General features: G+C 42.5%; 1 protein-coding gene and 1 pseudogene across 10 annotated transcripts in view; one reads left to right on the forward strand and one right to left on the reverse strand.

Moving 5' to 3' along the window:
* LOC309852740 (uncharacterized protein) overlaps positions 1–12888 on the forward strand; it is a 32548-nt gene extending 19660 nt beyond the window's left edge. For 5 of the 9 annotated variants that reach the window (XM_082709935.1, XM_082709930.1, XM_082709933.1 and 2 more), the window contains 2 exons: positions 659–720; positions 8124–12888. In XM_082709935.1, coding sequence (XP_082566061.1) covers positions 659–720; positions 8124–11005 — 2944 coding nt within the window. In that variant the 3' untranslated portion in view covers positions 11006–12888. The remainder of the gene's footprint in view (positions 1–658; positions 721–8123) is intronic. The other 4 variants (XM_082709931.1, XM_082709932.1, XM_082709937.1 and 1 more) reach the window with 1 other exon arrangement.
* An 8138-nt stretch (positions 12889–21026) lies between these two features.
* On the reverse strand, positions 21027–22038 carry LOC309852811 (nuclear transcription factor Y subunit beta-like; annotated as a pseudogene). The gene is made up of 3 exons: positions 21695–22038; positions 21373–21459; positions 21027–21167 (listed from the first exon to the last, which is right to left on the reverse strand). The product of its transcript is annotated as a nuclear transcription factor Y subunit beta-like (transcript).
* Positions 22039–24828: the final 2790 nt, after the last annotated feature.

Here is a 24828-nt window from a genome sequence, read left to right on the forward strand (position 1 = left end):
TTTTATTTATTTATTTGACAGAGATCACATATAGGCAGAGAGGCAGGCAGAGAGAGAAGGGGAAGCAGGCTCCCCAAGTGAGTAGGGAGCCCAATTCAGGGCTTTATCCCAGGACCCTGAGATCATGAGCTGAGCTGAAGACAGAGGCTTTAACCCACTGAGCCACCCAGGCGCCCCTGAACTATGTTTTCTTTTCATTTCCTTACACAGATCAGTTTTTCTACAGACTTTACTTACTTATTTGTGTGAGAGAGAGAGAATGAACACAAAGTCAGGGGAGGTCCAGAGACAGAGAGACAAGCAGACTCCCCACTGAGCAGGGAGCCCCAGGCAGGGCTCTATCCCAGGACCCTGCATCAGGATCCAGTTTTTAGGCAGAGGCTTAACTGACTGAGCCACCCAGGCTTCCCTACACAAGTTGTGTCTTGATATGGATTCACATGGCCAAGATCTTAGATGCTGACTTCTCCGTTGACTTATCTTTCTGTCTTCCTCCTCTAGCAGTGTTTTTCAGTCTCCCAGGCCCACACACCCAATGTCAGTTGTGGTGTCATCGATCTTCCATGGGCCTGTGTGCTCAGATGAATGATTATTCCTCTATTCCCACAGCAGACATGCCTCGAGGAGCTGGGCAAATGCCATAATCTTTGTCTTGCAGGCTGTCCCTGCAATCCTGGCAACCTGATCGATGCACCATTGTCTCTCTTTACTTCACTGGAGGTAGGATAAGTTCTACAACTTTTATTGCCAAACAGGTGAGCATAGGCAACTCATTGTCCATTGTCTGTAATGGAGTCGCACCCACACTGACAGCTTTTGGATGAAAGATTTCTGCCATGATGTTGGATGCACACTTCATTTTTAGGTTTACAGAGTAGCCAGGGATGTGTCTTTGGTGGTACCATGTGCATCTTAGGTATCTTCCAGAGCTTTGCAATTGGCCCTATGGCCGATGGTTGGAAAATCTTAAAGTCAAACCTTCCAGGTACATTGACTTTGTGACCTACCCTGCATGTAACTGTATATCACTCCCAGATGAGCAGCAAAAGATCATGAAGGAAAATGTATTGGTTACTGTTGTGGATACCTGCATCGAATCACAGATGTGACTTATATAGTATTATCACTATTCCTTGAAGTCATGTGGTGACCTCATGATCTGCACAGGTGTTTCCTTGACTGATATTTTAGTTATAATTGTCATTCCACTCATATTTGGTAGTATAGTGATGGCATCTTGATTGTGGGTAGTGGACAGATGAGTTTATTGTATTGGAAAACAGATGTTTCTTTTCATAGCTGAAGATTGGACATACACGCTAGGTGTTCCTTGAAGATACTGGGGTTTGCTATGCTCAGAGTGTCCAACATAAACCAACCACATGTGCAGTGCATCCCTGTATGAGTTGGGGGTGAGCAGCTGGCCAGTGTTATTAGTGTGATGAAGATGTTTATGATGTTTGCTATGTCATGAGCCATAAGACACTTGGACTTTGACCTGGGAACCTCTTGTCTTCTGCCCATATTGGAACACTGTTACATACCAATGGGTTACAATATGGAATGTGTGTCATCTTGGAAGTTTTATATTTATTGAGATTATCCATGGACTTTATTCAAAACAAAATAGATGTTCATAGGTCTGTTTCTTGTTTGTTCATTTACATTGTTGTTTTGATTGTACATATAAGTGAATATGTATGGTATTTGTCTTTGAATCTCTGACTTAGTTCACATCACATAATTACTTCTGGGTCAAACCTCATTATCGTAAATCCAAGACACAATGAAAAAAGCATAAAGAGACACACAAATACAATGTATAGCCTGAATGTTACCAGTGTGGAATGGAGAAGGATGATGGGCATCATGAGGAAGTGGGAATGGGAACTAGAGGCTTCCATGGGTGAAAAGAATACAGGGAACTCCTCCAATGGTATTTTCATAGCATATTATGGTGCCAGATGGTAGTTACTTGTGGTGAGCATAGTAGAACCTACAGAGTTGTCGAATCCCCATGTTCTACACCTGAACTAATGGAACATTGTCCATTATACATTAATAGAAAAGAAATCAAGATGGATACCGAGAGGTATATGCCTATGTAGATTAAACTAGTGTCTTAAGAAGTTGCAGGTAGGGTGTCTGGGTGGTTGACTGGGTTAAGCCTCTGCCTTCAGATCAGGTCATGATATCAGGGTCCTGAGATTGAGCCCCACATTGGGCTCTTTGCTCAGCGGGGAGCCTGCTTCCCCCTCCCTCTCTGTCTGCCTCTCCCTCTCTCTCTCTGTGTCAAATAAATTTAAAAATCTTAAAAAAAAAAAAAAGATTTGCAGGTAGAGAAAACTAACCCTACTCTTCCAAGGAAGCTACTCCTATATATTCATATGAGGATAAAGTCCTAGGAAAGCAAATTGATCTGTACAACAGTAGAGATAAAATTTCCTTAATATAGAAGGGAGGGGACAGGGAATGAGAAGCATGTACCCAGCAGTGTGAAGAAGTGAGCCGGAAGACCAAGAAGAGCCTGTGGTCCTCATAGGCTGAGCAGCCACGAGGGTACATGGAAAAACAGTCATTTCTGTGAGAGCTTTTTTTTTTTTTTCCTTTTTTTAAACTTGGTTTTGTTTTTTTCAGTGTTCCAAGATGCATTGTTTATGCACCACACCCAGTGCTCCATAAAATATGTGTCTTCCTTAATACCCACCACCAGGCTCTCCCAAACCCCCACCTCACTACCCTCCAAAACCCTCAGCTTGTTTCTTAGAGTCTGCCAGCTCTCATGGTTCACCTCCCACTCCGATTCCCACCAGCTCACTTCTCTCCATCTGCCAATGTCCTCCGTATTATTCCTTATGCCCCACAAGTAAGTGAAACCATATGATACTTGACTCTCTCTGCTTGACTTACTTCACTCAGTATAATCATCTCCAGTCCTGTCCATGTTGATAAAAGTTGGGTTTTCATTCTTTCTGATAGAGGCATAATATCCCATTGTATATATGAACCATATTATCTTTAAAAAAATAAAATTTAACATATCATGTGTTATTAGCCCCAGAGGTACAGGTCTGTGAATCACTAGGCTTACATACTTCACAGTACTTCTGTGAGAGCTTCTTAAGTCTGTTTCCTTGAGTGTGGTCTCTCTCATCTCTCCCCATTTAAGAGTGTGTAGTAATGGCCACAGTTTTCAGGATGGCTTTTCTGTGTAAGTGTATTCTTTGGAGAAGACCAGAAAGTGTAACCAACTTTTATAAAGTGCTCATTTTCACCAAAGTCAGTTTCTTTTTTTTTTTTTTTAAGATTTATTTATTTATTAGACAGAGAGAGAGATCACAAGTAGAAAGAGAGGGAGAAGTAGGTCCCCCACCGAGCAGAGAGCCAGATGTGGGACTTGATCCCAGGACCCTGAGAGCTTACCTGAGCCGAAGGGAGAGGCTTAACCCACTGAGCCACTCAGGCCCCCCACCAAAGTCAGTTTTCAGGAGGAAGCCTAGGTGGAAAGAAGTGATCCTGTAGCCTGAAGCCATGAGTATTAGGAAAAAATGCAGGGGAAATCTGAAATTCATAAAGGCCATGGACGCAGGGGGGTCCAAGCTACAAAATCCAGGGTTGCAGCCAGAAGTAGATTGCACCTGCATTTCTCATGAAAGAGGGAGCTATTTCTGTGAATACAGTGGTGTGGTGAATTGAAGAAACAAAAATAAGAGGAGGTCCAGAGAAAATTTTACAGGGGTAGAGTTGGCTTGAATGAAGAGGGAAGGGAAGGGAAGGTCTCCATGCTCACCTCTATGCTCTTCCCGCCTTTTAGGAACCTTTGAAACTCTTCATTGTGATTCAGTTGTGGAGTTCTGTGGGAAGCATGCATTGTCAATGTAAGACATCAGTGGCATATTTGTGAAAAGTAGAAACTCAGACCTCACCCAAACATCCAAATCAGAATATGGGGGTGCCTGGGTGGCTCAGTGGGTTAAGGCCTCTGCCTTTGGCTCAGGTCATGATTCCAGGGTCCTGGGATCGAGCTCCGCATCAGGCTGTCTGCTCAGCAGGGAGCCTGCTTCTGCCTCTCTCTGCCTGCCTCTCTGCCTACTTGTGATCTCTGTCAAATAAATAAATAAAATCTTTTTAAAAAATCAGAATATGAATTTTAATAGTCTCTCCAGTTCATTGTCATACACATTAACACTGGAGACGTGCACATCTAGCTCAGCCAGACTCTTCCATTATTCTACTCCTGATGTCATGTCTATAGGACATTAGTTTGATATCTGTGCTTTGTATGCTATAAGTCAGGATATATGCTCTTCACTTCCCAGATTATTTTGGGTATGGGTTATCCCATGACATCACATAATGTTAGGATGAATTTTGATCTTTGTGCAAAAATGACATTGGCGTTTTGTAGAGATTGCATTTTCTGTAGGTCACATCAAGATTTATTGTGTTTCAGTTATTCCAGTGAAAGAACATGGATGTGTTCCATCGTTATTCATTCTTTGAATCCAGCACAGTATATTACACTTTTCATCGTTTCTGGTTTGACCTCTACCATTATGTTAAATTGGAAGCATTTTGTTGGGGGGGGAGGGGGTTTGCTCTAAATGTATGATATCTCTGTTTGGGAGTTGTTCTTTGTTGTGTAGAAACAAAACTAATTTTTATGTGTTGATTTGCGTACCAGCTTTATAAAATCCATATGAGTTTTAACAGGATTAAAACAATAAGGATTCCCAGGAGAAGCAAGGGCAGTGGAATAGGAGGATCCTAGACTCATGTGTCTTGTCATGAGCACCACTAGGTAACTGTCAGGTCCTCCTGAATGCCCCAGACATTGGGCTGAGGAGTGACAGGACAAACTCTCCAAGTAAGAGGCAGAAGAGGCCACGTGGAAGATGGCAGATTGTGTGGAGACATGGTTTAGGGAGGAGAGGAGTATAGCATTGTGGCGGGAAGGGAGCCCAGCTGTGCAGTAGGTATCATGACAGAGGAGCACTCCGGGGATACATTTTTGGGTTCCCCAAAACCATTGGCTTGGAGAGGGAGAAGGGCTGAATTTCATGAGTTCTTGGAACCAGCACATCTTAAAGTCTGGAGGTTTAATGGTCAGCAGCTTTGGATGGGAGAGAACCAGGAGGGCACTGGGGTGCTCCCAGACAGAAGGTTGGCAAACAACCTGGGGGCACCGAGCGTGGAAACAGTCATCTGAAGAACACCTGGGGCACACAGTAGGGAGAGTATTCAGTAGTCTAGGAGCACATTCCTGAGAGGAAACATTCAGTGACATGTGGCTTCCAAAACATGGGAGCCCTCTCCTGTCCTGTAGCATAAAGACTGAGTCCCACTCAGTAAGACACTGGCTGTCTGCCTTGCTTGCACCAGTCCCCACCCACTGTGAACTGAGGGAACTGCCCTTCTCAGCGAGGCTTTCCTCGGTCTCAGCAAGGTCAGCCCCTGCCCACCTCACATCTCCTGAGCAGAGAGTTCTGCAGGGCCACAGTCCTGATGGAGTAGTAAGGAGCTTGATGGAGAATTTAAGGTCATAATCATAAGGATACTCAAGGAGTTGAGAAAACAATAGTGAGAACTTTACCATAGAGATAAGAGTTAAAAAATAATTGGGTGCTTGGTGGCTCACTTGGGTAAGTACCAACTCTTGATTTCTGCTCAGATCTTGATCTCAGGCTCCTGGGATGTAGGCTCAAGTCACACTGTGAATTCAGTGTGATGCTTCATGTGATTCCCTCTCTCTGTAGCTCCCACCTGGAATCTTGTGAGTGCCCCCCTCAAATATATAAGTCTTTTTAAAAATCAAACATAGATGAATGATGCAGTAAGTGAGAGTAGAAATAGGTTTGATCTAGAGGGCAGGCTGGAAGAAGCAAAAAAAATGACTTTGTCATATAAAAGGCAAATGAAGTAATACTGAATCTCAACAAGAGAGGGAGAAGAATCATGCAACACAGGATTGCATTTAGGGAACTCATTGACCCCATCAGTTGTAGTAAAATTCCTTGGTCTTGGGCTTTTCTGTCTGTGCTGCTAGAGTATTGATTCCAAGTTCAATTTTCATCATTCTTACTGATCTCAGGAGATGTCCCATTTCTTTGGTTCATGGTTAGGAAATCAGTCTTAATAACTTGTACAATTTTAGGAATTCTCTGTTTTGTTTTTGTTTTTGTTTTTAATAAATTTCCCTAGTTGGGCACACTGGGAAGCTCAGTGGGTTAAAGCACTGCCTTCAGCTCAGGTCATGATGCCAGGTTCCTGGGATCAAGCCCTGTATCAGGCTCTCTGCTCAGTGGGGAGCCTGCTTATCTCTTTCTCTCTGCCATTAGTGATCTCTGCCTGTCAAATAAATAAATATTAAAAACACAAATTTCTCCATTTGTTGTTATGTAATGGTTTGTGGAGTTAAAGCATTGCCAATTTTGTTTTATTGATTGAAATGGGCATTACTTTCTGTGTTCCATTAATGCTTATCTTCTACTGTATTTATTTCACACTTTTCTTTATATCATCCCTCTACTAAGTTTCATCCTAGTCTCTTCCTTTTTTAGTTCTTCTGGTGGAAATTAAGTTGTTTATTCCAACATTTTTCTTAATTCTGTATTGTATAACATGAAAAACTTGGGAAATGGGAAGTCTAGTAGGGAAAAACTGGCAGAAATAAACAATACAAACAATGACCAAAAACAGTAAAAAAAATTAAAATGATGATCTTTAGGGATTTCAGAAATCATGTCCCATGTGAACAATGAGTTTTATTGTTTGTTTTTCAGTTTAGATTCCTTTACTCTAGTTTTGGTTGCATAATTGTTCTGAATAGAGAATCCAGTACTATGCTCAAAGGCAGTGGTGGGCTCCCTTCATTACCTACCTGCTGATGATAGAGGAGAAGCTTGCAGACTGTCCCTACTGAATAGGTTTCAGCTTTTCATGCATTTGTGGCATTCATTAGGTTGTGGGGTTTCTTTCTGTCTCTCCTGTGAGTATGTTTATCATGACATGTTGTCTGGTATGACGATATTTGTATTCTGTCTCCCTTAATATGATCATGTCATTTTTGCCCTTCATTCTGTCAATGTGGAGTCTTGAATTTATGGTTTTCTGTATGTTGGAGTGCCCTTAATTCCAGGTCCATTTCCCACTTGATCATCTTGTAAAAAGGGAAAATGTGCTTTTGATTCCATTTCCTCTATTTTATTGTGGACTTTGAGTGAATATGCATCACAGGTAGAGTTTTGCAAACTTTGTTCTTTGTAGTGTCTTTGGATTGCATGACCTGGGAATGCTGGTGCCACAGAGAGAGTGTTCTGTTACTTTCTCTGGTCATCACTCCTTGGAAATGTTTGAGGATATTTGCAGTCCTTTCTCCTTTGGTGTCTGTTTGAATACCCTGTGAACTCAATTTCCAGTGAACTTAATTTCCACCAGTTTTTGTTTGTTCAGCTTTTTAATTTTATTCCCCTTTCATTTGGCTTCATGTTTGCAGATCAGCTGAGAATTTTTTTCTACTTTTCAGAGTGATGGAGTCTAAATTGGTTATACCTTTTTTGAAATGTATACTTGTCTTTTATTAACAATTTATGGGCACTGATTATCCATTGTTGCCTCTTATAATTACTTTTATTCCTACAGTCAGTTACATTGTGTCTGCTTTCACTTCTTCCCCTGTCATTTTAGTTTGTCTTTTTTGTGTTATTCTTAATTTAGTTCATGGGCTGTCAGCGTCATTGATCTTTTCTGCCAAACAACTCTTCCTGTGCTTGATATGTTCCTATTTTTACTATATCCTATTTGGTTCAGTTCAGTCTTCTCTTTCTATATACTCTATTATTATGCTAATTTTGAGCTCATGTGACCCTTTTCCTGATTGTTAGAGATACAAGAAAGTGATTTGTGCTACACCATGACCATACCGCAGAATTCTCTATTAGACTCTGCTGAGTATGTTGTGTGCCATGGTGTGTTTCCATGGAGAAATGAGGTCCTGATGACTCCTTCTCAGCCATCTTTCTGACTTTGTCTGATTGACTTGATGCTTCTGTATTAGACCTCATCAGTATATTCTTCTGAATGTAGTAAGTGCAATGGTTTTACTCTTGTTTGGTATCTTTCAGCTGTATCTTCACATGACACCCAGAGTTTCCTGCTACAGCGGAGCATAGAAGGTTCTTTCCAGAATGGATCAATTCCCAGATACAAACATAGTGCTGTTGAGATTTTACACTTACACATAGACTGGGACAATGATGGGGAGAGAGAAGGGCATCAAAGAAATTCTGGGCGATATCCCCAAGCCAAGGCAATTGCCCTTAATGAGAATGTCGTTGCCCCAAATGGTGAAGGATATAAACCACTGCGGAAAACCTTCCCTTTTAAGTCAGCTGTTTCTGCAGAGCAGTGTGTTTCTGTCAGCACAAGCTCCAATCAGATATTCAAACATAGCTATTTGTGGACAGACCATTTGGAACATCTGAAGAGTAACCTAGTCCATGCTGAGAATAATGATTTGAGCCATTTGGAAGATAGGACTGGTCTGACCTTAAATCAGAGATTTAGAAATGAAGAACAAAGTGTTCAGTGGGATACATTTGAGAGGGGCTTCACTGAGGAGTCGACCCTCCAGAATGACCAGAGGCTTTTCACTGGAGACAGATTTGCTCAATGCACTGTATCTCAGAAAACATTGAACCAGGGCTCCAGTGTTCACCGATGTGTCAGGGCTAGGTTTGCAGAGAATGAATGTGATAAATGTGGGGAAGGCTTTCATCCAAGCTCTAACCTCAGTATACTCCCTTCAGGAGACTGTCTTCATAAAGATAATGAATGTGGGAAAGCTTGTAACCAGTCTTCCAGTGTTGGTGATCATCAGAGAATTCATGAGGGAAAAAGCCCATTCACATCTAGTAAACCAGGGACCATGTTTACTCAGCCACCAAGCCTAAACATCAATGAGATAATCCCTCAGGGAGAGGAAACTTACATCTTTAAGGAATATGGTAAATCCTTTGACTGCCACTCAACACTATCTCAACATCAGCGAATGCATACTGGAGGAAAAGTATACAAATGTGAAGAAGGTGGTCAAACCTTTAAGGATTGTTCATCACTAAATGGTCATTTGCAGATCTGTTCTGGAGAGAAACCTTACAAATGTCAAGAATGTGGCAAGGCTTTTAATGGTCACTCAAGTCTTAATAGAGATAAACGAATTCATATTGCAGGGAAAAATTACAATGGTAATGAATGTGCCAAAGCCTTTAAATCATTCTCAGAACTTACTCACCATCACAAAATTCATTGTGTAAAAAAACCTTACCAGTGTCAAGAATGTGGCAAGGCCTTTAAACACCCTTCACACCTTACTCAGCATCACAGAATTCATACTGGAGAGAAACCTTACCAATGTCAAGAATGTGGGAAGGCCTTTAATATGAACTCTCATCTCACTCGACATTGCATAATTCATAGTATAGAGAAACCCTATAAATACCAAGAATGTGGCAAGTCCTTTAATTTGAGCTCAGGGCTTACTGAACATCAGGGAATTCATAATGCCAAGAAAACTTATGAAAGTCAAGAATGTGGCAAGGCCTTTTATGACAGGTCAACCCTTACTCAACATCACAGAATTCACACTGGAGAGAAACCTTACCAATGTCAAGAATGTGGCAAGGCCTATGCCTTCCCTTCACAACTTATGCAACATCACAGAATTCATACTCGAGAGAAACCTTACCAATGTCAAGAATGTGGCAAGGCCTTTATTTGGAGGTCAAGTCTTACTGAACATTATAGAATTCATACTAAAGAGAAACCTTACCAATGTCAGGAATGTGGCAAGGCCTTTTATGACAGGTCAACCCTTACTCAACATCACAGAATTCATACTGGAGAGAAACCATACCAATGTCAAGAATGTGGCAAGGCCTTTAACCACAGCTCAATCCTTATTCGACATCACAGAATTCATAGTGGAGAAAAACCTTACCAATGTCACAAATGTGGCAAGAGCTTTAACCGGAGCTCAGCCCTTATTCAACATCACAGAACTCATACAGGAGAGAAACCTTACCAATGTCACAAATGTGGCAAGAGCTTTAACCGGAACTCAGACCTTTTTCGACATCACAGAATTCATAGTGGAGAGAAACCTTACAAATGTCACGAATGTGGCAAGGCCTTTATCTGGAGGTCAAGTCTTACTGAACATTACAGAATTCATAGTGGAGAAAAACCTTACCAATGTCAAGAACGTGGCAAGACCTTAAAGGACAACTCAACTCTGGTTGAACATTACAGTGTTCATACTGGAGAGAAATGTTACCAATGTCAGAAATGTGGCAGGAGCTTTAACCAGAGCTCAAGACTTATTCAACATCAAAGAATTCATTCTGGAGAGAAACCTTACCAATGTCAAGAATGCGGCAAGGCCTTTAACTGCCTTTCACACCTTACTCGACATCATAGAATTCATACTGGAGAGAAACCTTACCAATGTCCGGAATGTGGCAAAGCCTTTAACGTGCACTCACACCTCAGTCAACATAGCAGAACCCATACCAGAATGAAACACTATAAATACCAAGAATGTGGCAAGGCCGTTAACTGGTGCTCAAGGCTTACTCAAAATCAGGGAATTCCTAATGGAAAGAAATCTTACCAATGTCAAGAATGTGGCAAGACCTTTAACCACAGCTCAGACCTTACTCGACATCACAGAATTCATACTGGAGAGAAACCTTACCAATGTCAAGAATGCGGCAAGGCCTTTAGCCACAGCTCAAGCCTTACTCAACATTACAGAATTCATACTGGAGAGAAACCTTACCGATGTCAAGAATGTGGCAAGTCCTTTATCCACAGCTCAACCCTTATACGACATCACAGAATTCATACTGGAGAGAAACCTTACCGATGTCGTGAATGTGGCAAGAGCTTTAACCGGAACTCAGGCCTTATTCGACATCACAGAACTCATACTGGAGAGAAAACTTAACAACAAGTCATGAATGTGGCAAGGCCTTTAAGGACCGCTTAGCCCTGACTCAGCATCACAGGGTTCATCCTGGAGAGAAATCTTACCAACGTCAAGAATGGTGTTAGGCCTTTGCAGGCACTCTGTCCTCGTTAAACATCATAATATCCATATTAGATAGAAAGCTTACCAGTGTACAGAATGTAATAAGAGGGATGCCTGTGTGGCTCAGTCAGTTAGGGCACTCCCTTGGGCTCAGGTTATGATCCCAGAGTCCCGGGATTGAGCTCTGCATCAGGCTCCCTGCTCAGCAGGCAGCGTGCTTCTCTCTCTCCCCCTGCCTGACCCTCCTCACTATGTGTGCTCTCTCTCCATCTCTCTGTCAAATAAGTAAATAAAATCTTTAAGAAAAAAGAAAAAAAGAACGTGAGAAAAATCGGTTAAGGAGTGCTCACCCATTCATGCCTATGAGAGAATTCATATTGGACCATAACCTCCCAAATATAACCAGGGTGGCAAGGCCCTTGTCCAGCATGCACACCTTCTAAACAGAGAATTCATATTGGATGAATGATGTGGCCAAACTCCTAGCAGGCACACAACCCTTACTGCACATCACAGAACTCACCCTGCAGAGAAAATTATAGATGTAATGAATGTGAGAGAGTGCTAAGGACTGCTCCCTCCTCACTCCATATGAGAGATTTTAAAAAGGAGAGTAAGTGTTAAAATACTAAGAATGTATCTGACCTCTCAGTGGGACTCCCAACTTTCTTAACATGGTTGTTTTCATACAGGAGTGAAAGTGTGAAATGTAAAGAATCTGGCCAAGCTTGTAACTGGAATTCAGTGCTTACTCAGTATCTTAAAATGCATAGTATATTCGAACCCTTGGAACATCATGAATGTGGAAAGATTTTCATTTTAGTACATTGGAGCACACACCAGGGGGTGCATTAAGAGAAGTCAGTAGAAAATTAGCAGTGTTTAGAAAACTATTGAATTGAACACCTGATGCCAATGAATGTTACATAAATCAAACATTATTTACTCTATTCAAACATTACTCTCTATGAAAATAGTGATTATAAGGAAAAATCAAACTTACACACTTAGAAAATGTATGTGGTATTCTGTTGCAACAGATTTAGCGGATTGATTTTTTCATATATATAAGGATTTCAGTATTTTTTAGTTTTTTACATTAACCCTATTTGAGATTTGTGACTAATGTATGAATGTATTTCCTCTGAAATCACTCCAGAAAATTCTTCCTTTCCTTGTAGGTGTGTAAGACCACGTGGTTGATTGTTGCTACATCAAATTAGATGTCCTGCCCCATTAAGTGGGACCCATGTGTACCTAATTTTCCATGGAAGATGACTGTATGATATAAAACATATGAAGTATATCTCAGTGGAGATGGTGCTTATGGTTATAACATTGATGTAAGATTCCATGGAAGAGGTGTTCGGAGCACACACTTCTGCACGCATTGAAACTAAATAACTTTCTCAATATTAGAAATAAGAGGTTTTCCTGATTGTTCTTTAAGGAAAAAGAGGTAACTGGTCAATAAACTACCAATCCCTAAGTGCAATCGTTAGATAGTATGACTTGATGTGGTTAAATGAGGAAACCCTGACAGATGACTGCAGGAGGGTAGCTAACTCTTCTTTACAATGCCCTACCATTGAACATACACATTTCTGAGGAATGTACCTCTGTCCTGAAGTTTTTGGAAACAGGTACTCCATATCCTTCTGAAAACACTCGAATGCTTTTGTACATGTGTTCTGTATTTCGAATGGTGACAATAGAGTGGATTTGAAATGTATAACTTAGTGTTTGTGTGAACTTGATACATTTTCATTAATAAAACCTAGTGTGTTTTAACATCTGGATATGGGTGTGTCATGAATGATGTGTTATCCTACGTCTAGTGTTCATTTATCTCATTGAAGTTTGTAGGGATCTAATTGAATCAATCACCTATATGATACTGGAGTAAAACAATATACCTAGGAATCCATTTTCTCTGAAGGTTTAAGTTGTCTGAAGGTTTAAGGGATAAGTGATTATTTTTCCCCTAGTCTATGCTGTGATTTTCTCCTCTTTGTGAATACAGTGATATTAACCATGGGTGTATTACCAAGGTATGTAACATAGAGGTATTGTTGGTGTTTTAGCTCACATACTTTGTGTTACTGCTACTTGGCATCGATTTGTGTAGCCAACATTTTTGAAGGTCCTTGCACTGATAGGAGCCATTCTCAAGAGTGCAGTCCCCAGTCACCACACTGCAGGGTGTCAAGTTAGTGGAATGTCTCATAAGACATCTGCACTCTGTTCTTGTGAGCCACCATCTCTCTTTCTCCCAATGCTTTCCTTACCATGTCCCTTAGAGAAGACTTCCCCTCCCCCAGAGCTTCCCTAAATCTGTTTCAGTTGGAATGGCATATTCTGGACTTAGACTTTGGACTCTCTAGCACTGCACCATGGACCCAAATGAAGTCATGTGCCCCATGTCCTAAACTGAGTGGTATTTTGATGTGTCTGTGAGGTGTACATGCGCATATGACCATGTTATGTGTGTCATAGATACCCCATAAGAAAGAGAAATCTATCCCAATAGGAGTGACGTGGTAGCCCAGGGAAGAGACAGAAAATATTCAAGATGAAGAATTAGCATGTAGAGGAGGAGAAGTGTCCCTAGTTTCCCAAGGGACTCCCTAGATGTAGAAAAACAACTTCTACTTGTTTACGACCTAGTTATCTCCAGATCTCCAGTTGAATTTCCTCATTCTTCTTTCCAGCTACATAGGCACCACAACCATTCCTTTTTGCCTGTGCTATGGAGAGAGTGTCCTCAGAAAATGCTTCATTGAGATTAGACAGGTGGAAAGCTGATGGTTATTAGGACATTTAGCACGGGGATGTGGGATGTGAATCTAAGTAAAATTTGAGGAAGGTACCATCCTTCAAGAGAAAGACAAGACCTATTAAAATGAAATGTGAGGAACTCTTTCCAATGTGGGGAGGGACCTGGAGGTGACTCCCTTTAGTCACTGCAAAGGCACAAGGAGCTCTTGCTGGTGTCATCTGATGAATACATATAATGGGGGAAAGAATTGGCTAATGTGGGTTTCTCAGGAGTAGAGAAGTCCTGCTTTATCCTGATGATTTGATTGATCTCCTCTGTCTTCCTGAGGACTAATGCTGCTGGATGTCAGTGATTACACTACTTTCCTTGCCTAGATCCGTGACAAGGGATGGAGGAGGGTATTGGATGATGCAATCATGTGGACAGCTTTAAGATGTCACATGGTAGAATAGATGTTTGAGATGAAGAATCCTTCTGGACAGTGGAATAGGCAGGATCTGCAAGACATGTGCTGTGGTTACTCCCAAGCCCTCATTTCCCAGGGAGATCACCCCAGTCAAGGTCAGATCCAGTGTGATTGGGTGATCTTCAGGGAAGCTGCTTCACTGCTGTGCGGGACTTTCCTCCCTTTTCTCAACACCATAATAAGTGTAGTTCTGTATTGTGGGTCTTTGCATGGCATGGATTTGTTGGTGAAGCAGTTCAGCAGTGAGAAGCAGTGAGTATATCTGCTTGAAACAGTCCAACCCAAGCGTTTATTGACCCCTCAATGAATAAAAAAGAAAGATAGAAATCAAAAGACATATTTATAACCCTAAAAGTGATGAAATCTTGACATTTGCCACAAGATGGATAGAGCTAGAGTGTATTCTTCCAAGTGAAATAATTCAAAGAAAGACAAGTATTGTATCATTTCACTCATGTTTGGAATTCAGAAAACAAAACAAGTGAGCAATCGGAAAGAAAAGAGAAAGGGAGAGGCAATGCATGAAATAAACTTTTTAAAAAATGATTTTATTGTTTTTACAGAGAGACATTGAGAGAGGCAACGAAATGAGTGGGAGTGGGAGAGGGAGAAGTAGGCTCTCTCTTGACCATGGAGCAGGATTTGAGGCTTGATGCTGGAACCTTAGGATCGGGACCTGAGCTGAAAACAGATACTCAATGACTGAGCCACCCAGGCACACCAAGAAACAGATTCTTAACTTTGGAAAACAACCTGATGGTTGCCAGAGTGGACATGGTTTAGTGGATGCATTAAGTAAATGATGGGGATTAAGGACTGCCCCTGTGATAGGCATAGAATGTTATATGGAATTGTATAATCACTGTTGTACACCTTAATCAAATATTACTTCATATGTTAACAAAGTGGAATATAAGGAATAATCTTAAACATATTTTGTGTTTTGCACATTTAAGAGATTTTTTTGTTTTATATTGTCTGACTTGTAGCTGTAGCCCAAAATACACCTTTGCCCACAAATAGAAATACTTATTGTTCTCCCTTCCTCATTCTTCCCAAATTCAGAAAGTTTTGGTGACTGTTCTTAATTTTTATGCCATTATATGTTTTAGCTCTGAATGAATATGCTAATTAGAGTGATCTTACTATATTTCATGTTATGGTTTTCTCTGTAGTTAGTCTGCCTAAATTCAAAGTGCTTAGTATGTTAAGTGGCTGATTCTTCTACACTTCCCCTGATGGAACACCTAAATTATTGGTGTCCTGAATGGAAATCCCTGTGGGATGGCTGTTGGATGCTGAAGCTGACTCTGTCTACTGAGAGGAACTAATGTCGTTTTTGTGTTTGGATTCATTCAGAATCTTACTGTAAGAATGCATCATTTCAATGGGTTACATTGTGAAGGATTTAAAATTTTAGGGGTGCCTGGGTGGCTCAGTGGGTTAGGCCTCTGCCTTCAGCTCAGGTCGTGAACTCAGGGTCCTGGGATTAAGCCCTGCATCAGGCTCTCTGCTCAGCGGGGAGCCCGCTTTCCCCCCCAACCCTGCCTGCCTCTCTGTCTACTTGTGATCTCTCTCTCTGTCAAATAAATGAATAAAATCTTTAAAAAAAGAATTTTAAATTTCAAAAGAGTTTTATCTGTGCCACAGACTTGCAATTTGTGCTTCTTCTAACTCTAAAGTGTGTTGTGGCCATGCAGTATTACAAAAGAAAAGTACCTTCCTTTTAGTAGATTCATAACTGAATTCCTAGTGATTTTTTAAAATTATTTATTTATTTATCAGAGAGAGAGGGAGAGAGAGCAAGCATAGGCAGACAGAATGGCAGGCAGAGGCAGAGGGAGAAGCAGGGCTCCCTGCTGAGTAAGGAGCCTGATGTGGGGCTCGATCCTGGGACGCTGGGATCATAACCTGAGCCGAAAGCAGCTGCTTAACCCACTGAGCCACCCAGGTGCCCCTAGTGTTGTTAATGCTAACTTTTTGATATACACAGTCCCTGTACAGTAACTTTTTAATTTTTTTTCTTTTTGGTTTATGACAACTTAATTCTAGGATTTATTTTGTACTCTTAACATAGAACAATTGCTTTTTAAAAATTCTTATGAGATGGGGTGCCTGAGTGGCTCAGTTGTTGTCTGCCTTCAGCTCAGGTCATGATCCCAGGGTCCTGGGATCAAGCGCTGCATTGGGCTCCCTGCTCTGTGGGAAGACTGCTTTTTCCTCTCCCACTCCCTCTACTTGTGTTACATCTCTCGCTTTGTCTCTCTCTGTCAAATAAATAAATCTTTAGAAAAAAATTCTTTTTTTTTAATTTTTAATTTTTTTTTTTTAAGATTTTATTTATTTATTTATCCATTTATTTGACAGGCAGAGATCACAAGTAGGCAGAGAGGCAGGCAGAGAGAGAGAGAAGGAAGCAGGCTCCCCGCTGAGCAGAGAGCCCGATGCGGGACTCGATCCCAGGACCCTGAGATCATGACCTGAGCCGAAGGTAGTGGCTTAACCCACTGAGCCACCCAGGCGCCCCTAATTTTTTATTTTTTATAAACATATATTTTTATCCCCAGGGGTACAGGTCTATGAATCACCAGGTTTACACACTTTACAGCACTCTAGAAAAAAATTCTTATGAGAGAGACTACACTTGTTACTGGTGGTGTTGGGGGTGGTGGGGGTGGTGTTGGGGGCAAAGGAGAGAATTTTAAGTACCCTCCACCCTGGGGACAGAGCCAATCCCGGGGTTCCATCTAACCCTGAGATCTTGACCTCAGCCCCATCAAGAGTCAGCTGCCTATCCAACTTAGCCACTCCGGTTTTCCTTCTTTTTAAATAATTTATTTTGATTCCAATTAGTTAACATAACATGTTTTCGGTTTCAGGTGTTGAATTTAACGATTCCACAGTTCTGTACCTCCCCCAGTACTCACCAGGTGTATGTCCCCCTTAATCTTTGAAATGGAGTCTCCCTGAAGCATGAATGCAGCCATGTGATTTTTTTTTTAAGATTTTATTTATTTATTTGACAGAGATGACAAGTAGGCAGGCAGAGAGAGGGGGAAGCAGGCTCCCCGCTGAGCAGAGAGCCCAATTCGGGGCTTGATCCCAGGACCTTGAGATCATGACCTGAGCCGAAGGCAGAGGCTTAACCCACTGAGCCACCCAGGCTCCCCCAGCCACATGATTTTTGTTCCACTTGATTCTATTATGTGGTTTCCCGTTTCAGTCACCAGGACCACTATAGAAAGACCACTTCATCTTTTACAGTGAGACACCATTCAGTATTTCCTGGTATGGCTAAAAGAAAAAGGATAACACCAATTTTCAGTGAGAATGTTGAGGAATTAGAATTCTCATATCGCTGATGGGAGAGTCAAAAGGACATTCACTTCAGAATGTGTGGCAGTTACTTATGAAAAGAAACATTTACCGACTGAAGGGGAACAATTTGTCACCCTAAAATGTATCTGGCATAAGCATTATTTTAGGCTGGTTATTTTAAATAAAAGTCAGATAAAGGAAAGGCTCTGAAATCCTGTGTTTACTTTTGGAAGACTTTTGCATTTGTAAGGAGAAGCTCCACCTGTAAGGTGTCTCTGTGTAGCAGAAAGGAGGAGAATGTGTCTCCAGAAACTCCAGTGAAGGCCTGGATCTTCATCTGTCACCACCACAGCCTTGGTTAATGTGCTTGGCCTGGTCACCTCCCCTTTACTTCCCAATAGGATCACGTGTGGAGTTTCAAAAAGGATCTTCTCTGTTAGTCTCCCCCTCAGATTCTGTTGGTCAGTTTGGGTGGAAACAATCCTGTTGCATTAATTAAGGGCTCCAGGTGATTCTCAGTGAGGCCAGGGGTAAGCACGAGGGCTTCAGGTTATTTTATGAGAGTGAGAGCAGGCTTTGGCTCATGGAGAGGCAACATAGTTTCTGCTACGTGAGTCTGGGAGGGTCAGGTCCATGCAGCATATGGTGCCTATGCGCTCTCTGTCTCTCTGGGCATTTTGGGAGCGGAGCCCCCCTGGAATTAGAGAAGGAAAATTCAGGGCCTGGTGTTCAAGTAGGAACTCCAAGTTTCTGAATAGCTCTGACACAAAGCACTAGGATGTTGGGTCTATCTGCATTTCAGGGTCTTGTCTTCAGGAGAGTAGTTTACAGATGAAGAGTTTGTATTGGTGGGTTGAGGGGCATTTTTTTCCTGATAGAGCTGTGACTTCTCTACAAAAACTTTATGAGAAAAAAAAATCTACAGGATGAAGTGAAAGAAGAAATGGCCGGCCAGTTCTCAGGTATGCCTAGCATCCCAAGTCAGAAGTCTAGTCATGTTTTTCTCCTGAAATTTCTTGCATTTAGAAATTGCAAATGTTGGTTGCTCTAGTCCTGATGTTTCTGGTGCATGTGTTCTTGAATGTAGTATTCATTTTCTGAAGTGACACCATAGGCTAGGTCTTTAGAACACTACTCCCCTATATCCCAGATAACCCCTACCTCCCCTACCTCCCTTCTCTGCCTTCTTTCCAACCTGGCTGCAGTAGGCCATCAGCAGTTGTCACTTTGAATTAAAGACCTGCAAGTATTGAAAATATTCCCTTGGTGGCATATTCAGAGGGGAAGGTGTGTGGCGTCTAAGATTCCCGTTGCTGATGAGGTCTGGTCCTGGTTTATCAGGGAGGGAAAACATTTCTCATTTAGGGCCTGTCTGGATGTTTTACCAGGTCTGTGTAGCCCAGGAGTAAGAAAATGCACAAGTAAAATGATGGATATAAGGTCCAGAATAACGTGGAAGTTCTCAGATTAAAGAAGTGGGGGGATGGGGGCGCCTGGGTGGCTCAGTGGTTTAAGCTGCTGCCTTCGGCTCAGGTCATGATCTCAGGGTGCTGGGATGGAGTCCCGCATCGGGCTCTCTGCTCAGCGGGGAGCCTGCTTCCCTCTGTCTCTCTCTGTCTGCCTCTCCATCTACTTGTGATTTCTCTCTGTCAAATAAATAAATAAATAAATAAAATCTTTAAAAAAAAAAAAAAAGTGGGGGGAGGGGATTGTTGAGTCTTCCCCTTTAGAATGTGAAAAAGTTGGGAAGCCTGGGTGGATCAATCCATTAAGCAGCTGCCTTCAGCTCAGGTCATGATCCCAGGGTCTTGGGATTGAGTCCCCCATTGGGCTCCTAGCTCAGCAGGAGCCTGCTTCTCTCTCCACCTCTGCCTGCCACTCTGCCGGCTTGTGTGCACATGCTCGCTCTCTCTCTCTCTCTCTCTCTCTGACCAAAAAATAAATTAAATATTTTTTTAACAAAGAATGTAAAAAAGATGTTCTATGTAGAATACACTAGAGGTTTGCCTGGGTGGCTCAGTCAGTTTTGCACTGGACTGTTGATTTCAGTTCAGGTCATGATCTCCAGATCCTAGAATCCTGGTTCCCTGCTCAGTGGGGAGTCTCCTTGAGATTCTCTCCCTCTAATTCTGGCCCTCCCCTCCTCCTTCTAAAATATAAATCTTTTAATAAAAATAGACATTAAAAAAATACAGTAGGTATTACAGCACGTGGTGTCTAAATGTGGTATCTCTGAGAGTCAGATGGGGACCCCGAATGTGGGTCAATGATTGGGTGGAAGCCAGTCAAGTAGGCACTGAGAAGAATTCACCTGAGGCAGAACAAAGGTATTAGAAGTTTATTGAATACACTGCAAGAGAGCAGCAGGCAGGACAGCAGAGGAGAGGCTGTCTGTAAGGAGCCTTTAAACACAGGGTTTAAATGGGGAAGGTGGGGGTTATGGGAGCTTATCCAATTTTCCCTTTTCTGGTCACTGTACCCGGTTTTCAGTAGCCCGGTGGTTGCTCAGGGCCCATGGTTACTTTGAGGTGGGTACCCTGATGGGCGTGTCTGTATTCAACCATAGGGGTGCTAGGGGCCCTTTCTCCATTCCTTTGATCAAGTCCGCTTCCCTAAAAGCAGCCTCAATAGAAACTATAGGTGATTTAACATCATTTATATCCACTATTTTCATAATTAGATTTCTAGTCTACATTACTGTTCTCAGACCACAAGAAAACACCAGTGATAACGTGTCCTTTGGTGGGCCTTGGGCACTGAGATCAATTTGTTGGCATACACCTAATGTTAACTGCTTTTATTGGCTTGTTGCTCTTTGCCAGATTCCTCCCCTATAGTGTTCATATTTCCTGTCTTACATTTGTACAGACCTTAGGTGTACAGAGTGATATGCAGAAACCATCACATTTCAGATGAAAACTTCTTTCTCCTGAGTTTCTTTTGCTTGGAGTCTTTCCTTCTTTGAACTCCACCCTTATATTTTATCAAAACAGCAAATACCATGAATTAACCCAGCTGTTGACTTGAATTATAAAAGTAACATGATTTAACATGAAAATAAGAAACTTTCTACAAATCTCTGACAGTAGTAAATTGCAATGTATAATGTATATAGGAGTCCTACAGAGCAACAAACTCATGTGAAACAAAAATGTTTTAATACCTTTAAAATCCAAATATTTCTTAAATCATTCATCAAAAAGCATCCCAAGTCAGAATTAAGCCCTCAGTCAAGCATTAGGAAGCTACATTACAGCTATTTAATGTACAAAGAGCGCTCTTTCCCTAGTCACTTCATCCAATGTCTGTTTCCAGAATCCTACAGACTTAAGCTTCTCTCCACCGCATGCCACCATTTCTTCAGACCCTGAAAACTGAATTCATTGAACACCAGAAATATGACATTGTATAAACGTAACATTTTGTTGATCCTCTGTAAGTTCTTCACTTAGTCCATCTGTAGCTCTGAGTCTTCCACCAACTCCTTTCTCTCCTTTCATAGCCTCTCTGAATTTCTGAAAGGATAATTTTATTTATTTTTTTTAAAGATTTTATTTATTTATTTGACAGAGATCACAAGTAGGCAGAGTCAGGCAGAGAGAGAAGAGGAAGCAGGCTCCCCGCCGAGCTGAGAGCCCGATATGGGACTCGATCCCAGGATCCTGGGATCATGACCTGAGCCGAAGGCAGAGGCTTTAACCCACTGAGCCACCCAGGCGCCCCTAAAAGGATAATTTTAGAAGTTCAACAGAACCATCACAGCCTGAGGTCAGCATGGCAAAGAGAATTTCTTCTCCCTTGATTGTCCTCCATTTCTCTTTTTTTTTTTTTTTTTTTTTTTTTTTTTTTTTTTAAAGATTTTTTATTTTATTTATTTGTCATAGAGAGAGAAGCGAGAGCAAGCACAGGCAGACAGAGTGGCAGGCAGAGGCAGAGGGAGAAGCAGGCTCCCTGCCAAGCAAGGAGCCCGATGTGGGACTCGATCCCAGGACACTGGGATCATGACCTGAGCCGAAGGCAGCTGCTTAACCAACTGAGCCACCCAGGCATCCCTGTCCTCCATTTCTCTTGATGGCATCTTTCATTTGCTTCAGATGTTACAAAGCTGATGAGCTCACTTACTCATTCTTGAACACAGTCCTTGGCATTTTACAATCCTTCCTGTTTGAGGTATGACATTTTTCATTATCCTTGCTACATTTGCAGTTGGAAGATAGATCTCGCATTCTCTGAAACTGTCTTTTGAACCATTTGTGTCTTCAGATCATTCACGCTGTGCTCAGTGTCATCATGAGGCTGAATCACATAGTGGCTTCCTCCCATGTAGTGTGCAGCTGTGCCTAGTAGAGAAGCATCTGTCGTAGCACTGTCGCCATTGGTTGTCATGAAATACTGTGAGAAGCGTATTGTCAGTGGTGTTCAGAAACACCTTTCTAAAAAGGGGTCTGATCTTTGCCCAACTTCAGCCTTTGACGCAAGTCCAGGGACCACAAGCCGCCAGAAGGCTGCATTTTTTACATGTAAGCCAGACTGCGGGGAGACCAAATCCACTCCTCCCTCCCGGGCACCTCCGTTCCTACCCAGGCAGGTTTGCAGGCTGACCCTAGCCCCTCCGCCCCCGTGGGCTGACTGTCAGGCCAACCATGGCACGCATCACCCTACTCCTTGACCCAGGCCAGGCTAGCGCCCAACACCTGTTGGGCATCTACCCGCCCAGGGCACTGGGGCAAAGATACCCAGCCCTGCCATGCCCCTGCTAGCTGTTGGGAGCCCCCCACCCCCACCCTGACTCTGTGCACCAGCCTTGCTAAGGGCCCAGGGTCGGGAATGGGGTCCAGGCCAGTGTCTCCCACCGAGCTCACCGCACAAAATGGAGCCGGCTGGGGTGCCATTGAGAGGAGGTCTGACGGTGCCCTCTGGAGCTCCCTCCTCAGCCTTGGGCCAGGAGCTCCTCTGAGCAAGAGGAAGCCTTACCCTGCCTCCAGCAGCACAAAGCTGCCTGCAGCCAGAGCAGCCTGCCCCCATTCTTGCCCCAGCCCAGGGCGGGGGTGGGAGGGAGGCAGGCATTGGAGGAAGGCCAATGGCACTGGCCATGGCAGCGTTGGGATAGGCAGGAGATAGATTTCTTTCTTTCTTTCTTTCTTTCTTTCTTTCTTTTCTAAAGATTATATTTGCTGGGGCATCTTGGTGGCTCTCTGGGTTAAGCATCTGCCATGGGCTCAGGTCAGGATCCCACAGTCCTGGGATGGAGCCCTGCATCTGGCTCTGGACAGTGGGGACTGTGCTTCTGCCTCTCCCTCTCCCACTGCTTGTGTTCCCTCTCTTGCTGTCTCTCCCTCTGTCAATAATAATAACATAACTTAAAAAGATGACATTTATTATTTGATAAAGATAGCAAATGAGCAGTGGTGGAGGGTGACCTCAGAGTCAGATCCGGGGCTCAATCCCAGAACCCTGGGATCACAATTTGACTTGAAGGCGGACAGTTAACTGAGCCACCCAGATGCACCTTTCTTGTATTCTCTGAGGAAAAGAAAAAAATCAAAGAAGTGCAGATAAAATTAAATTTCCTTTTACTTGCAGCCCAGTGCTAAACTCTTGAGACAAGCACAGTGTGACATTCCTCAAGGAGTTCACAATGGTGGCAATGTTGTTTTGTTGGAGGTAAAAAGTAACCTTAGCTTGTCATTAGCCAGACCTCTAGGATCCTGTAAGTCCTCTTTAACATAGGATGATCCCTTTGAAAACTGTCTTTATGTCTACCCCCTGAATATATGTTGGCAGTCATCCCCCAAGCATAGAGCCCACTGATAGATATCTGAAGGGTCCATGACTAAGGTTTTACAAGATAGTCATATGTGACCTCATCATGATACCACTTTCAAGGTCCTGGAAACCTTGCTTCCAAATTCATTAGAGACTTCTGTTGTTCCCTCAACCCCCTCCCCCACTGAACGTTCATCATCAGTCACTGCTCACAAACCCAGTATAGCTCTTTCTACCCACAGGTCCTGTTGCCATATTTAATAATACCACTTTTTTGCACCAAAGACATCTCAATTATTTCTTCATCGTTCACTCCTGAACCCCAACATTTCACATCAAAAAAATCTCAAGAATTCTTTCTTGACCAGTGGCTACTGTCCCACATCCCTGTTTGCACTGAACAGGGAGAGCTCTCACCTTTGTGTAGTTGATATATTTGACTTCTGGGGGTGGAGGTTCTTAGGCAGCCAGCCCTCTGTCCCATTGGTTTTTCTTTTCTCCACACTAATGTCATGGACATACACTTCTTCTTCTTCTTTTTTTTTAATAACAAGTTTGTTTTTGTTTTTGTTTTTTTAAGATTTATTTATTTGACAGAGAGAGAGAGAGAGAGATCACAAGTAGGCAGAAAGGCAGGCAAAGAGAGAGGGAGAAGCAGGCTCCCTGCTGAGCAGAGCCTGATGTGAGGCTCAATCCCACAACCCTGAGATCATGACTTGAGTGGAAGGCAGAGGCTTAACCCACGAGCCACCCAGGCACCCCTGGACATACATTTCTGTTTAGCTCTTTGTGTTTTCAGAAAGAGAGAAAAATCACATAATTAACATTTTTTAAAAGATTTATTTATTTATTTGACAGACAGAGATCCCAAGTAGGCAGAGAGGCAGGCAGAGAGAGGTGGGGGGAAGCAGGGTCCCTGCTGAGCAGAGAGCTGGATGTGGGGTCCTATCTCAGGACCTTGAGATCATGACCTGAGCCAAAAGCAGAGGCTCAACGCATTGAGCCACCCAGGTATCCCCATAATTAACTTTTTGAGGGTCTTAAAATCCTGAAATATAATAGATCACAAATGATCATTGAAACAAAACTTTTTAATGAAATACCATGTTGAGGAATCATGGATTAAAATAGCTAAGAAAGGGGTACCTGGGTGGTTTAGTGGGTTAAAGCCTCTGCCTTCAGCTCAGGTCATGATCCCAGGGTCCTGGGATTGAGCCCCACCCCTGGCTCCCTGCTCAGCAGGAAGCTTGCTTCTCCCTCTCCCACTGCCCCTACTTGTGCTCCCTCTCTTGCTCTGTCTTCCTCTGTCAAATAAATAAATAAAATCTGTTTTTACAAAGTATGGATGTGTGCATGAAAAGTAAATAGGTAGATCAATTGGGTGCCTGGGTGGGTCAGTTAAATAAATGC

The sequence above is a fragment of the Mustela nivalis genome (genome assembly GCF_964662115.1).
Source record: "Mustela nivalis genome assembly, chromosome: 18".
Lineage (NCBI taxonomy): Eukaryota > Metazoa > Chordata > Mammalia > Carnivora > Mustelidae > Mustela > Mustela nivalis.